The following is a 16,398-nucleotide window of genomic DNA, read 5'->3' as shown; positions in this document are numbered from 1 at the left end:
GTAAAACAAAACAGAAAAACTCTTCAATGCATAAGCAAAGTACAGGGTTTTTATTAACATTTAGTGAAATACTTAGTACAGTACTGTCTGGGTTCTAAATATATGCAGTGCTAAGTAGAAAGTTTCATATTTTCTGGTATTCTTATGCACCAGGTACTCCTCAGAGGTCAGTCCTGTGTAGACTTACCCAGTGCTGTTGTGTGTCTGGCTGCTCTCAGTGTCCAGGGGGCCGAGTCTTGGTGTGGGAGGACCTTTGGGGCTGCTGAGGGTTCTGCCTGCAAGCTCTGAAGTGAGACTGTGTGAAGAGGAGGTGTCTGTCTGCATGTCCTGGGGCTGGGTTGGGATAAAAGGGTAGCATTGGACTAGGGAGAAGGCCCAGTATGTCAAGAGCTTTCTGAAAGGAAGGTGTAGCCAGGTGGGTGTTGGTCTGTTCTTCCAGGTAACAAGTGATGGGACCAGAAAAAACGACCTCGAGTTGAAGGTTTAGGCTACAGGCTGGGACAGAGGGGCTGGAGAGCAGCCAGGCAGAGAGGGACCTGGGAGTTTGGATTGACAGGAAGCTGAACAGGAGCCAGAGTGTGCCCAGGTGGCCAAGAAGGCCAATGGATCCTGGCCTGGCTCAGGAACAGTGTGGCCAACAGGTCCAGGCAAGTGATTCTTGCCCTGGACTCAGCGCTGGTGAGGCCACCCCTGGAGTGCTGTGTCCAGTTCTGGGCCCTCAGCTCAGGAAGGACATTGAGGGGCTGGAGCAGGTCCAGAGGAGAGCAACGAGGCTGGGGAAGGGACTGGAGCACAATTCCCATGAGGAGAGGCTGAGGGAGCTGGGGCTGTTCAGCCTGGAGAAGAGGAGGCTCAGGGGAGACCTCCTCACTCTCTGCAACTCCCTGACAGGAGGGGGGAGCCGGGGGGGGTTGGTCTCTTTTCCCAGGCAACCATCAGCAAGACAAGAGGGCTCAGTCTGAAGCTGTGCCAGGGGAGATTTAGGTTGGAGATTAGGAAGAATTTCTTTCCAGAGAGGGTGATCAGCCATTGGAATGGGCTGCCCAGGGAAGGGGTGGATTCTCCATCCCTGGAGGTTTTTAAGGACAGACTGGATGTGGCATCAGTGCCATGCGCTGGGAACAACAACGGGGTTGGATCAAGGGTCGGACTTGATGATCTCAGAGGTCCCTTCCAACCCAGCTGATTCTATGATTCTATGCTGTTAGGAAATGCCTGTTCCCCCAAAGGGTTGTGCAGCCCTGGAACAGGCTGCCCATGGCAGCAGTGGAGTCATCATCCCTGCAGGGCTTTGTGTGAATGTGGCACGTGGGGACATGGTTCAGTGGTGGGCATGGCAGTGCTGAGGAGATTATTGGACTCAGTGATCTTAAAGGTGTTTGCTAACCTAAACATTCCTATGATTCTAAAATGTTTTGTAGTGAGATAAAAGTACTAGTGCTGCCCTGGTCACCTTCCACAGTGGAAGGAATTCATCATGGGATTACATTTTGCAGGAGTAAAGGAGACTGTATTAGCTGAGGAACTGGCTGAGGAAGCAGGAGGAAAGAGACTAGAAATCCTCAGAAAAGATGTAAAACCTTTGTTCAAACATCACATTTTTGAATGTTTTGATAGTTGGCAGCCTGTGGTGCTTTCTTTTTTGTTCCTGGTACTGTGGAAGATGTTAGGAGACTATCCATTGCTAATTCCAATGAAAATACTATTGTACTGCTTTATAGAGTGTGCTTTCAAAGACATTCCTCCAGTGCTGTCACTTTTTTGAAGGAACTAATGTCACTTAGAGTAACTAGAGAAAGTGCTTTGGAATGAACTTCCAAATAATAGGTATGTTTATGTTGAGCTTGAAACTTCTATGATAATTTTAAAATCAAACCAAATTTGAAAACTGTTATTTTCAGATTTTCACTGTCTAGAAAATGTAACTGTAATAATTGTTACATAGTCCCTAAGGATATTAGTGCTTGGATATGAATCTTCAGGAATCTTATTTGTAAATGAGATATTTTGAGTTAATTGTATTTAATAGTATCTGAGTGAAACTCAATATGCCTACATGTAAATCATAGAAATAATGCTTTGCCTTGAGTGTATGTCATTGACAGTAAAGCGAAAATCTCCTAACTGATTATTAACTCATTTGGATCAATCCAAAGAGACTGAAAATGTTCAGTATGTGACTTGTTTCATCACTGTAATCTGATTTCAGAGATCAGCAGATGGATCAAGTCCAGAAGATGGAGATGGTAAGAGATTTTACTGTAAGATTAAAAGCCACAAGTCTTGTTGGAATATTGTGCATTTTCTCTAACTGCTTTTTTCCTACAGAATCTGATCGAGAGGATGGAAGTTACTGTCCACCTGTAAAACGTGAGAGAACTTCGTCCTTAACTCAGTTCCCTCCTCAGTCAGGTAAATGTTGCTGTGATATTATATAAAAGGGGTGGGTTTCCTTCTTAGACCTTTTATTTTTCCAGTCAGGTTAGCAGTCTTAGTGCTGTCTGCTGTGCTTTGTCTTAAGACCACAGCAACCATGTACTCTCTATTTTTCTTCTGTCCACATTAGCAAATTTGGTGAAGCCCAAAGAAATTGAGAAATAGTTTTAAAGAAGATTTTTTTATCTCTAAGTTTATATATATATATATTTGCCTTTTCAGCTTTTAATCTGGTGCTGTTAAATTGAAGAACTAACCAGAAATCTTTTTGATTTGTTGTGATCAGGTTGCTCCTTAACAAATTTGAATTTCTTAGTTGCTCCGCTGCCAGGAAATCTTCCAAGTCTTAGCTTGTGCTTGTTCTAGAGCTTTTCTCTTTTCTCCCATCCTTTTTAAAATGGAGAGGATTTAGTGCATCCCTGAAACACAAGGGAGAATGATCACAGCCCATGTGTGTGCACAGTCAGGGCAGTGAAATCACTGAGGTAAATTTGTGCAGTTCACATGCACAGGAATGGTCATGGTTCATATTTGTTCACAAATCTCTTCAGATTTGTGTCTTCTCCACAGATAATATGAAGGTTTTAGCTTTGGTTGAGGATTATTTTATTTAAGACATGTCAGTGTTTGAGGCGGATTTGGAGACTTTGCTACTTTATTTCCACTGTCTTAGTTGAAATAAAGGAGATGAGAAAAGCATCTCATCAAAAGGAGAGAACAGTAAAAAAATATTCCTCTTGCATGCAGCACATTCAGGAGATGTGACTAAAAGGTGAAAGCCTGGTTATTTTGCTTTTAGTGTTAAAGAAGTGAGTGACTATGGAATTTAAAATCTAGTTGCTGATATTTTATGGGCACAGTGTTCTCATATCTTGACTGGATATGGACATTTATTCCCTGATTCACTTGTTCTCTTCTGATGTGTGTTGTTGTCAAGAAGTGACAACTTGGATTGGAATTGCAACTTCCATAAAGACCTCTTTGAATATTGTTGACATTGTTTGATGGCTTTGATTTCCAGAAAATCTTTCACTTTCCCAACTTCTAAAATTTTTTTTGTGGGGTTGTGTTTCTCTCCAGAGTAGGGAAGTTTTACTTATATGAAACATGTGTCATGTTTAGGGCAGACAATAATAAAAAGAGAGAAGATAGAACTAAAGGAAAGAAGCAAATATGAAAAAAAATTGCCTTTTAATTATAAAGGGCCAATGCTGCAGCTTTTAGTACAACAGTGTTCAGAGATGAGATTAATTTCTCTTTTCAAAATACTTAAGCTTCTTCCACAGGACAATGACTTGGTGACTACTTTGGCTAGAACACTGTTTTAGTTTAGAAGAAATAAAAAAAAAGTAGAACAAATTACTAGAAAAATCATTTTCCATTTGAAGCCTTGATATATCTGGGAACAGGTTTATAATTAAAAACAACATACACAACTTCCCTTAATTTTTTCCTTTTCCTTGACTACAGTAACAAAGAACAATGTCTTTATGCCATCAAGCTTCTGTGAACCCTCTACAGGCAATTCTGACTCAGAACCAGGTGAGCTTCCTCATTTTTCTGCTTTTTTTCTCAAACTGTTGTCAATTTGTCATGATCCAAAGCACTCTGAAACTTCAGAAATAGGACCCTATCTGTGAGATTGGAAGAGGTGATGGTTCTGATCTTGGAGCTGTTATCTTGCTCACTTCATTGTTTGACTTCATCCTTGCTGGAGGTAATTAAATAACAAATAGGAAAACTGTTGCATGCTTTGTGAGTGATGATAGAAGACTGCAATATGACTTTCAGGAAATCTTCATTTATCAACTTTGGGATACTGTTCTTCTGTATTAGAAAGCAAAACACCCATGATCTATGGTCATAGTGATGTTCAGCCATGACCTGTGAGCCCTGGGTTGGCAGAACTGCTGATTTTGTCAGTCCCCATTCTGGTTCAGTGGTGTTGCTGTGGTGCACATCAGTGTTTTAGGATTAACTGGTATGACAACAAACAAATACAGTGGGATTGTAAGATGCTGGGTTGTCTTATTCTGAGCACAGACATTATGCCCCTAAAAAGAAAAAGGTATAATTATTCTTTGGGAGTTCTTAAGAACTCAATTTTTAATAGCTGTGGATTTATGAATATTTGGAGACTTTGGTGTTTTATCTAAAAGCCCTAACTGTGGTGAGTGCAAGCAAGGGAATTTGTTATACCTTCATGCTGTAAAAGCACTTGGTAAAAGCTAATGGAATTATAAGAAACTAATGTTAAGCAGTGAAGTTTAACTTATGATAACTAGCAGTTGGGTGCTTGTTAGCACCTGTCATGTTCAGTCACACTTCTGATTGTCCTTTCTTTAGTTTGACTCTCACCTAAAACCTCTATCTCCATTAAGTCCTTCACAGGAGGAGCTCCATTTCTCTTGTGAACACGGTCTTTTTCTTGTTCTCCTGAAAAAAAAACCACCTGAATTTTTTTCTTGCAACAACTTGTTTGTCTGTAATGTGTATTTGATGTGACGATCCCTGGAAATTCAGATTTCTTTTGGAAGAAGAGAATTTTTTTCTTTGGAAGTCTCCTAATGACTTTGGATGTGTATAGAACTTGTGGGTTGTTACAACAGGGAAAACATGAGGAATATTATGACTGCATAGGATGTTTGTGGTATGTTACAGCTTTTTCCTTGTAGTTTTTTGTTTTACTTGCAGAGGAGAAGAGCAGTGGATTCCGGCTGAAGCCACCAATACTTATCCATGGTCAGGCACCCAGTGCAGGTGAGTTCACTGTTCTCTGCAAGAGCACAAAGAAATCAGTTCAGGCATTTTATTTAGTGGTTTCTTCAACCTACTATTGTAAGGTAGTATTGTGGTGCCTGTTCTGCACCACAGGTTGGCTATGACTGAGGTTCCTGTTTACTGAGGTAGAGCCAGCCATAGATATTACAGACATAAATACTACAGCTCCTTAGGAGTTTGAGGGGGAAAAAAACCCCAAAACTATTTAGGTAATAGAAGTTATTATTACATATGGATATGAAAACTTTATTTCACTTGCAGGAAGAATGATAAATTTAAGAAAGGAACAAGCTTTTTTGAGCTGACCTGTGAACGTTTGAACTTAGGGTAGTTGTTATATTTTGTTGTTGTCATGTCCTCACTGCTCTGAGTGAGTTCTCTTGCAGTATTATGTTGGATCAAGAGTGTTCAGTGAAGAAAACTGAACCTTCTGGGATTGCCATGACTTTCTAGAGCTGATGTTATAATGTTTGGGATTTTTTTTTTATTAGGTTGCTTAAGGTCAGTTGGCTTTTTGAATCATAGCAGAATTAGAGTTGTAGTGCTGTGTATCTTGCTATAGCAAACCAAAGAGGCCAAGTTAATTCAAAAAGCCAAAAAGTTGTTAAACAACACAACTCAACTATTACACTACCAATACATTTTATTGTATGAAGTAAAAATTAATCTTTTACCAGTATCTGGAAATTACTTCAATGGCATGAGAAGAGAAGAGTTGGAATGTGTAGTTGAATAAAATGTCAGTGCATAAATAGGATTACTGGTGTACTGTTCATTTCTCCTACACTTTGGCTTTTATTTCTGAGTCAGTAGTAAACTCTCCTTCTGTGCTTTCCTGAGTAGAGAATATATTTTAAAGTGTCTTTTAAGGCTAAGAAGTAGTCTTCTCTATTTGGGACTAATTCTATTTTGAGGCTGAGTGAGGGATGGAAAAGAAGGGAGTGGACTCTTTTCTGATGGTCTCTTTTTTCCACTGTACGTTCTGTTGGAAGCAGTGACAGAGAAGATTAGATGAAGCTGAACTTTTCAACTTTAAAGCTTTATAGCTCTTGAAAAAAACTTTGCCCTTGCAGGTCTCCCCAGCCAGAAGCCGAAGGAACAGCAGCGCAGTGTGCTCCGTCCAGCAGTGTTACAGGCCCCACAGCCCAAAGCTTTCTCACAAATGGGTAAATCATGCTTTTGCTTTCTAGAACACAGTCAGGAGAGAACAGAAATATTCAGTCTGTTTAATGTAGTGGCTTGGTTTTACTCAACATCCACCTAGTTTTTCTAGGTTTCTCCTTTCAGAAGAGAAACATCTTAAATGTCAAGTGTGTCTGTGTTACAAAAGGGGTAACACAGTGGAACTTTCAGGTCTTGTGGAAGACAACTGTCTGACATTGCCAGGCCTCTGACTTTGGTGTAGTCCATGTGGTTTTGGAATAAAAAGGCTTCTAAGTGTGTGCACTCAAATGACAGGCAGCATTGACCATGGTGTAATAAGCTATCACCAATAATTGATCAGCAGTAAAGTGCCTAAATTGCTGAGAGGTGCCCCTGGGCTTGTGGACCATTTTGGAGTTGTGACTTCAAGATAGAATTTTAATTCTTAAGTTTGATCCTTCATGTAATGTTATATTGTTATGGAATCTGATATAGCATGATTAAAGACTGTAAGTAAAGCAGAAAAACTGTTTGAAGTGTCCATGTCTCCTAAATTCCATGTTTCCCCAGCCCGATGCCTTTTGTTATGTGGAATTTTGGTTGAACAGAAAAAGTGAGTAACTTCAGTTAATCGTGAATCTGGCATAGCAGTAAACATTTCTAGCTTGATTTCTTGACATCTGCTGGCACAGATTGGACTCTACAGAAAACTTAATATTGGAGTACAGATTTTCAGTGTGAGTTCAGTATGTGAGCAGGTGAATCAGCCTGAAGATGAACCTTCTTTGGAACAGTATTAGATTGGAACAGGGTGATTGCTTGAAGTTGTATGTATTGAAACCCTTGCAGCATTTGATTGATTAAATGAGTTTTATTTTGCTGAATTGTTTTTCTGTGTTTTTGAAATTTTGATTCTGCTAAGAACTGCTGAGTTGTGGTCCTTTATGTCTTTTGCAAAATACAGTGGGAGCTCTCTAGTTTGCATTGCAATGTTTCATGGACTTAAAAGAGGAAAAACTACATGCAATTTGCATTAGAAAACTTTTAGGACAGTCTAAATATCTAGAGGATTTATGTGATTTTTCTCTTTCCTTGTTGCAGTTCTCAGCAGTGGCACTAATGGTGTAAATATCCTGCCAGATTCTGCAGCCACATCAGAATTACCAAGTGATGCAACACTGAAAAGTTCTGACTCTGAAGAGAAGGTGAGTTGGAGAAGGAGACTCAAAGTAACAAACTTAAATATTCTCTGAACAGAGTAAAAACCCAACATCAGTAAAAGAATTCCCTACAAGAAATGGAGAGTGCAGGTAATGAGAGGCTGAAAAGCCTCACCTAGAGCAAAAGACATTGAAGTGCATCAAAAGTTTGTTTATTTACTATCTTGAAAGAAAAGTAATGAAATATTTCCTTCCAGTTCTGTGCAGTGAATCCAATCCTTCCCTTCCCTGTGGGTTTTGAGCTAACCATTGGCATCTGAGGATCCTGACTGATAGCATGGGGAGGATGTTTGGGGATTTTGAGTGTGGGTTTTTTGATGCCACATTGATCACAGAAGTGGTATTGTTTGGTGCAAGAGTATGGAACAGTTTACTTGAAATTTGTGTCTCAATCCTGAATATCCAAGCAGAAACACTTGGCTTTTTAAGGTTTAGTGAAAGACTGCTGCCATAACTGAGGAATGATAAGTAAATTCCACACATGGAGTATGAAAACTTTGTAGGACATGCTTGTTACTGCTAAATACATCATTAGGGAGAGCCTCTTTGTGCTTTTAACATCCAAAAGTCCTCTTAACTTTTTTGACCAACTGACCTGGGAGAAACTTAAATCTGATGCTAAGGATTTCTGAAGGCTCAGTATTAAATGGGATAAAACTTCATAACTGAATTGCAATTTTACCAAGGAATGTGGTGGGATATTCTTCACTGTCTTGGCATTTGTAGTCAGCTTTGTCTACCTGAAGCTTTCTAGAACAGGTGGAAGTTACTTGAGTTCACACAGTAGTTGTGTTAAATGCTGGAGTCTCTCCAGAATATTTTTTAAGAAAAACACTCTAAACAACAACAGCTACGTTATTTTAAATGCAGAACTTGCCTTGTAGCTCTTGAGGTGTTGTTGGCTTATCATTGTAAATGAGTGTGTGACTCACCCTGTCATAACGTGTTTTTATTTAAAGAAGCTCAGTTACCCAGGCTGCATTTTTCCATTTCTTTAGGCAGGAGAATGTCAGAAAAAGGAGTCCAACAGTACTTCAGATAACAGCTGTGAGAAGGCTGAACTAAATGCACAGCAAGCTTTTGTGTTTGGGCAAAACTTAAGAGACAGAGTTAAGGTAAACACGTTTCTTCTCTTGACTAAGTTTGTGAAGTACTTGGAAGCTCCAGGGTTAAAACCTCCATGTATATATGTAAAATTAAAAGTTGTGAACGTAGGTTGACTGTGTAATAAAACTAGTCTTAGACATTTAATAAATTAATTAGTTCTGTTAAGTATTAATTCTGTTAAGTAGCATAAGAAACTTTCAGAAATAAATGCATCTACTGCAGTCATAAGTAACATCTAAAACTCAGTGCAATGTAGTGTTTACTCTTACCTTTTGAGTCAGAATTAAGTTGAAATGCAATCCTAAAATGCTCCCACGCAACCAAGACTTTACAGAAAAGGTGAGAAAAGAAAACCAGGGCTGCCTGGGCTCAAACCTGTGCATGGAGTAACTGAGTAGGATTGTTAGTTCCTCCTGTTGAAGACAGATTTGCACAGGTTTCGTAGCATAATAAAAGGAAGCGTAATATTGGGGCACAGGCTTGTATTGTTCTGTTGTAGAAGGCATTTTTGGGTGGAACTTTGTGTCCTTAGAAAGAATGAGTTGAAAAATTTGTGGTCAGTAATTAAAACTGCCAATGTCTCCTGGTGCTTTTTCCAGCTGGGAGATGAGAGCGATGAAAGCGCCGACGTGCAGAACGCTGGGCTGCCTACAGCAGATACACCTTCTGCAACCAACTATTTCCTACAGTACATCAGTTCCAGGTGAGACTACAGGAGAACCTGTAGGGCAGTTCTCCTTACTCTTGATTGGAAATTCTTTGTGATTCTGCTCTTTGTTGGGTTTTAGACTGGGTCAGTGGGAAGCCAGTCTTCTGAAGAATGCAATGTCACTCTTCAGATCTGGGGAAATCCTCCATCTTATCTGGTCAAGGGAGATGCTTTTGATACCATTTACATGACCACAGCCTCACCAAAAGCCTCTTCAGTAAAGTAACAAGCATAAGATGGAAGAAGTCTTCTCTCATGATTAGAAAGGAACAGGGATGGAATAAATTGGAGCTGCCAGTAGAATCCTGCAGAGATCTGTGCTGTGTTTGTGCTGTTCAGTATGTTTCATACATGATATTGATAAAGGGAAGAATAGTTTAAAAAAAATTATTCTTTCATGGTAGTGTCGTGGTTTGAGACCCCCAAAAATCCAATTTCCAAGTCCAAGCCCCCCTCCCACAATTTGTTACAGTGTGAGAGCATTTTTTCCAGACATAACACAAGACTCACCACAGGTAGTAAGCTTTTCAGAGCAATGTAGAGGGCCTGTGTGAATAAACAGGCACCTAACTGTGGGAAGTCTTTGAGAGAATTTCTGATCAGGCAGTAGCATCAGAAGAAATATGATGTAGGCATAGGGAAAGTGAGGCAGCTAAAGGAGAAAACTGCTAATTCTGTCTGCAGTGATGAGCTCTGAGCTGAGAGCCTTCACTTGAGGCTAAGGTAGCAATACAGCTCTGTGAAAATGCTAACACAGTAGTGGTCATGAATATCAAGTAATACACAGAAATAGTAGAAAACAGAAAGATAATATCTTCCTACACAGAGCTGTGAATTCAGGTAATAACTGGAAAAGCATGAGGGGAAATCCTACCAAGAGTGATGGAGTAGAACAACATCTCTGTTCCTGGAGCAAACTGAAATAAACGTTGTCTGAGACCATGAAAAAATTGTAGGAAAAGCACCAATGCATGTTTGCTTTGTCCTTACATTCTACATTTTTAAGACCTGTTGTTCACTATGAAGTAGGCAGTTTGCAGTCAATGAACTTTTGGTGCTGAGCTTTTCAGATGGTGCACACAAGAGGTAGGGAGCACCTTTACCTCTGGATGCCAGGTCAGTGCCTTTCCAAGAGACACAGATTTGTTTAATCAGATTTGGCAGACAATAACTGCTAATATGTGGGCTTCAAATACTAGAATATTTTTTCATATTTTTCAACTCATATGACATCTACCATCATAATTCATTTGAATCTTCACTTTGGGAGGATTTATTCATTGTGGGTCAATTGCCAGAAACCTAATTTTGGACTTGTCTTAAAAAAATAAAGTGTCTGTAAGGGGAGTTGGCCCAAGTTTTCAACTGGGATGGCAAAGCATTGTGGTAGTGGGCTGGTAAAAGGAGATTCCTCCCATTCAGTCCTTTAAAAATTGTAAATGTACCAGGTCACATGGCAGATACCAATAGGTCATACTGAGTTCCTGTTAACATTTAGAGCTCAGAACTGTGGCATTTAATTCCCTTAGTAGGTAAAACTGTCTTCCCCTGAGGATGTCCTTATTCAGAAGTAAGAACTCTACATGTACAATTTAAAGGTTTGTTTGGTTTCACTTGTAGTGACAGATGTGCCCCCATTTTCCAAACTTTGTGAAATGCAAGTAGGCTTGATTTGAGTGGTCTGTTTATTCACTCCCTGAGCTTGTTGGTGTCTTCCTGATAGGAAGGCAGATGAACAATGACTTATTAAGTCTTTTGAGTCTGTAAAAGAGTAAAACTGTTGTCCTTCCTAAATGGGATTTAAAATCTCTTAATAAAAATAACAATGGGAGGAGGATGCTTCTTCTCTCAGGAAGGAGTAAAGGCTGAGATTTGATTGTGAAACTTCTTGGAGAAGCTGGGGTATTGCAGCTAGCCTAATAAAAGGCATTACTTATCCCTGCTACCTTTGTTTCAATTACTGTATTGGAAGTACATTTATTTCAGTTCTTTCCCTTGCTGAAAAAAATTAACCTAAAAAAAGTGTAGTTGTTCAAGTTTATGCATGTAGAATACTGGTTTTGAAAGAGTATGTTATGATTAAACAGTAAGCCCTCACTTAACATTCAGCATTGCTTTGTATGTAATTAGTTATCTAAAGGGAAAAAGATCTTAACAAAATCTTTTGTCATCACTTGGAGTGAATTGTTTTTCTGTAAAACCAGTATGTGCTCTTATGTTACTAAGTTGAATTAATTTTTACCTATGTTTGTATCAACCAGTGCTTAATTTTTTTTAAAGCTAGTGACAATCACTCACTTTATGAGGAATTTTGTTAGCAGAAGAGAGAATTTTCTGTCTTATAAAACCTGTTTTGTTTGTTGCATTTTTTTTCAGTGTAGAGAACTCTACAAACAGTGCAGATGCATCGAGCAACAAGTTTGTTTTTGGACAGAACATGAGTGAGCGAGTCCTAGTGAGTATCCACCGTGTATGATGGGTTGTTATTTTGCAAGTAGTTTGTTAGGGATTCTCACCTAGGAATTCTGAGAGCCTTTAATTGTACTTGTCCTTTGAGGATGGGGTTTTTTTCAGTGGTTTCCCTTGTGGGTAACTCTGAGTGCAACCTGGGGAGTTCATTATGAGCCATTGTCTGCCCTGCAGTGCTCTCCAAGGACTTCCCTGCCAAGCTTTCTGTGGAAGGGGATTCAATGCCCTCTCTGCCATGCACGTGGCTCTTGTGCCCAAGCACTTTATGGCCCAGCTTGTTGCTTTAAATGGCTGTCCCAGAATAGGTATGGGAGGGTGTTTTATGTTTGTCCACAAAATTGAGAGCAGGTCAGTTCCTGGACTCCCCTCAGGATGGGATTTAAAGTTAAGCAGTAAGGCAGCTGCCTCAGGACTGAGGTATGATTCAGAAAGTTCTGTTTATTAGGTACCAGCCTAAGGAATAATTTCTAGTGCCTCACTATTTCCTTTTGTTGTTTTTATTGCTGTACTGGAACAAAATGGAAGCATTTAATGCTGAGCACTCATACCTGTCTAACTGTGTAGCAGGGAGTTCAGTCAACTATGCCACGAGCTGAACTGTAGCTGAAATTGGCTTGCTTTGTTAAACATAGCTTCAAAATAAGTGTTGAAATTCGGTTTCAGTTCAAGGGAAAATAGTTTGAACTGGTTTTCAGGTCACACTCCTTTCAATTCCATGGCTGGGGTAGCAGGATGGCTTTTACTGTGAAAGCTTTTGTTTGTGAGATTCTCCTTTTGCATATGGTTTATAAACAGTGGGGCTTCCCTCAGTAATTGATCACTAGTCCTGTTCAGCAAAATAAGTGTGTGTTTTCTCTCTTTTGTTTGCCTCCTTTTTGTGATAGAGTCCACCAAAATCAAATGAAGGTAGTACAGAGAGTAATAAGGAGAATGCTGCTACAGAGTCTGGGTCTGAATCGTCTTCTCAGGAGGCCACGCCAGAGAAAGGTGAAAAACAAACTGTAACTTTAGGAATGGTAGTTAATCCGTGTTTAAGTTATTGTATTTTTCAATATCTTGTTACTTTTCAAAAATGTAACATTTTTATGTTGCCTTTACTGTCTCCTGTAACCAAAGCTACAGGCTGGGTGTGGGAGGTGCTGGATGCTATAGATTCTCTTATATTAAGCATGTACTGTCTTTTTCATGGTCATTCAGAGGTATTTGGAGTATCTTTAGCAGAGTGAAAGTAGAGGGAATTAACAGAACTGGTACTGGGACCAGAGTGTAGAAGAAATGTGGCAAACCTTTTTTTTTTTTTTTTTTTTTAACAATTCTGTTGTATTTCCAGTAACTGAACATCTGAGTCAAATGTGTATTGCACTGAGTGGGTGCACCATACATTGCTTGAACTCAAAACTCTTTGCTGGATTCTAGACTTACGTGGCTTCAAATTGGCAAGATTTTATGGAAATTCTGGGTACTGTGGGTTTTCTTCAGCAAACTGCCTGCAAGCCCAAATAAAAGTGGAAAATGAGTTGTGCTGTCCCTGTGTAGGCACAAGGCTGGCAGCAGTGTCAGCACTGCTGGAGCACATACAGATATGCAGTTGTCCATGCAAAGGTTTTGAAATACTGTGTGTAGGAGCAGAAATTTTGGTTACTTAGCTCTTCAGTCCCTTGTGTCCTGTGCTTGTAAAACAAGTATTAAAAGGCAAGCTTTGATTTCTGCTTAAAATTTCAATCCTTTTTCACATGTTCTAGTAAGGTCTGTCTTCTGTACTTTTCAAAACTTCTCAAAGTTCTGATATACTTGTGTGAGACCTTTACAAATCTTATAAAATTACATGCTAATCATTCTCAGACTCTCCAAATGTTGTTCAGCTAATAATATTTCAGAATCACTGGCAGAGTCTGCAGCAGCCTATACTAAAGCAACAGCAAGGAAGTGTTTGTTAGCGAAGGTAGAAGTGATTACTGGGGAGGAAGCTGAAAGTAACGTCTTACAGGTAAGGAAAGGAACAGAGTGTGGAGCAGCTTTGGGTCTGTGGGGATCCATATGCATGTCCAGTGAATCCACACCATCTGATTCCCTACAGCTCAGCCTTCCTCTGTGTCTTTAATGTACTTCCTTGTGTTAAAATGCAAACTTCAGATGCTTATTATCAGATCCTTACTTGTTATCTTGTAATCTGTTGTTTCTTAATTTCCTCTTTCTGAATAAATTTTAGTGTATAAGCCATCCAGGTGGCTTTTCCTGGTGATTTTCCTGAATCAATCACACAGAAGCTTCTGTCTTGTACAACACAACTATTTGAAGAAAATTTAAGTGAACTAAATATTTTAAAGTTCTTTTTAATTGTTGCACTACTGAAAATTTTTTTAAAACTTGGAACCAACTATTTATGGCAGCAGTCTGGTTTCTTGCAAAGCAGAAACCATACCACAGCATTTGGAACTTGTCTTGAGGTATTGAATTGAATTAGTGATGTTTTGGAAGGATATTTGGTCATGACTTAAGACTCCTGATTTATTTAGCATTGTAGTTATTCATTAACTTAAATGTACTTATTAACTCTAATTATCCTTAAGAAGAACATACAGGGGTTTTGTGTAAAATGAAGTGGTATATGAATTTTTTTCTCTTTTCTCTTTATCCTCCAATTATAGTTGGGGTTTTTTTTTCTTGAGATATTTTAAGTTTCTCAGCATTTTGAACTGTGGTCTTTTTTAAGGACAGATTTTTGTTCTTAGACAAGCTGCCTATTCTGACACCAAACAGTTGCACTGTGTCAGTAACTAATGTGTATCAGTTACACTTGTATTAACTTGCAAAAAATGATCATCTATAATGTTAGTCTTCTTTGACTTCTTTTTACCAGACATGAATGCTCTTTAAATAGTTCTGCTGGTACTTCTGTTTCTGTGTAATTCAGAAATGTCTGGATGCTTCACATAATTGAACAAGACACTGAAGAGATGAGGCTCCTGTTTCAATTAGGAAAACCACAGCTTTTAGTAGCTCTACACTTAACAGAGGACTGAGTTGCATGAATGTTGTAACTTAACAGACCTCTTGCCAAACTTCTGTTCTTTTTTCCCTATGAAATGTAGTGCACTAGAATTCCAAATGGGACTTGTACGTACAGAACTATGTTAATGTTGCAGAAAGAGAGTATGCAGAGCTAGATGTCCTGGGGTGGAGAAAATAAGAAATGGAGGGAGTGAAAATGGGAATATCTTCTCCACCTGTGGGGAACTTGAGGGGTGACAGTTTGAGCTCTGAAATCTCAGCAGTGACAGTGGAGGTGGGTTAGAGGTGGGGGTACAGAGCAGACATGTTCAGCAGGGAAGAAAAGTGGAGCTTGTATGGAAGAAGGAGCAATCCTACCATTTGAAAAAATTTGAATTTTCTAACTAATGAACCCTACAGGGAGGTGGTAGAAATACCTCAATTATTCATGACTTTGTGTGGGTCAGGCTTTATGAATTGATCACAAGCTAACATGTTTCTTCATCCTTTTTTTCCTGACCCCCTGTGCTGGGTCTTTCCAGCAACAAATAGCACTTTCAGTGGTGCAATGTGTGCCTAAGGCTTTTAAAAGAATTGACTGATTGAAGGCAGTCTCTTATCATGTTAAATTTCCTCTGTGAAAATTGTTCTTGTTGTTTTGATCTTGAACCCAGGTATTCTTTGAGAATATATAGCTTCTGTTAATAAAATCTAATGAAACCAGACAGTATATTTTGAGGAATTTATTGCAAAAGAGAGGGTGACTGCTTTGGTTTCCACAGCTGTGAACAATTTAAAATTTCAATACGAAATCTGAATATTTTTTTAACCAATTGCAGATGACTAAGAAATACATTGTTACTTCAATCAACCACTATACTACAGAGATGTTTTCTGTTACAGATTCAGTGCAAGCTGTTTGTATTTGATAAAAACTCTCAGTCTTGGGTGGAAAGAGGTCGAGGACTCCTGAGACTCAACGATATGGCCTCAACAGATGATGGAACGTTACAGTCTCGACTGGGTAAGAGGAACCAGGGGAAATGAGATACTGGGTGACAGTCATGCTATTTTCATAGCATGCCTCCATGACACACAGCAACATCCCCTTTAGGTGATGTCTTAGCTGCAGTAACTCAGAAGGAGTTTGGACCTTTTCTTTTGCTTCAGTTAATGAACATTGCCTCCAAAGAGAGTATCTTTCCATGTCCTTCTGTTGCAGCAAATGTTCCAGTTACCTTTTTCCTCATAAAAGCAAGAGGAGGTATTTAGTAACTAGAATATTTGACTAGAAATGGATGGTAACATCATCCACATCTGGGCCCTTTGGGATGGGTTACCTGTAAAGTCTCTTTGAATAGTGCATGATTGTTCAGGCTGATGGGAATGTGCATTAGCCTGAGATTATCAGCTCAGATACAACCACTGAACTTTGATGTATTAACATAGAAGACTTTGGACTAAGTATCTTTAGACATGACTGATAATCTTTAACAGCCTTGTTGTGGTTTAACCCCAGGCAGCCCCCAAGCAGCTGCTCGC

At 39.3% G+C, this 16,398-nt stretch overlaps 1 protein-coding gene across 3 annotated transcripts in view; it reads left to right on the top strand.

Moving 5' to 3' along the window:
- RANBP3 (RAN binding protein 3) overlaps positions 1 to 16,398 on the top strand; it is a 48,511-nt gene that overhangs the window by 25,210 nt on the left and 6,903 nt on the right. For all 3 annotated transcript variants that reach the window (XM_032711883.1, XM_032711881.1, XM_032711882.1), the window contains 12 exons: positions 2,210 to 2,246; positions 2,329 to 2,412; positions 3,907 to 3,978; positions 5,131 to 5,196; positions 6,291 to 6,383; positions 7,462 to 7,565; positions 8,579 to 8,695; positions 9,287 to 9,390; positions 11,773 to 11,851; positions 12,750 to 12,852; positions 13,728 to 13,852; positions 15,760 to 15,880. In XM_032711883.1, the coding sequence (XP_032567774.1) occupies positions 2,210 to 2,246; positions 2,329 to 2,412; positions 3,907 to 3,978; positions 5,131 to 5,196; positions 6,291 to 6,383; positions 7,462 to 7,565; positions 8,579 to 8,695; positions 9,287 to 9,390; positions 11,773 to 11,851; positions 12,750 to 12,852; positions 13,728 to 13,852; positions 15,760 to 15,880 (1,105 nt within the window). The remainder of the gene's footprint in view (positions 1 to 2,209; positions 2,247 to 2,328; positions 2,413 to 3,906; positions 3,979 to 5,130; positions 5,197 to 6,290; positions 6,384 to 7,461; positions 7,566 to 8,578; positions 8,696 to 9,286; positions 9,391 to 11,772; positions 11,852 to 12,749; positions 12,853 to 13,727; positions 13,853 to 15,759; positions 15,881 to 16,398) is intronic.

This window comes from Chiroxiphia lanceolata, chromosome 27 (assembly GCF_009829145.1).
Source record: "Chiroxiphia lanceolata isolate bChiLan1 chromosome 27, bChiLan1.pri, whole genome shotgun sequence".
In the NCBI taxonomy this organism is placed as follows: Eukaryota; Metazoa; Chordata; class Aves; order Passeriformes; family Pipridae; genus Chiroxiphia; species Chiroxiphia lanceolata.
The sequence above is the reverse complement of the archived record's forward strand: the minus strand, read 5'-3'. Positions and strand labels throughout refer to the sequence as shown.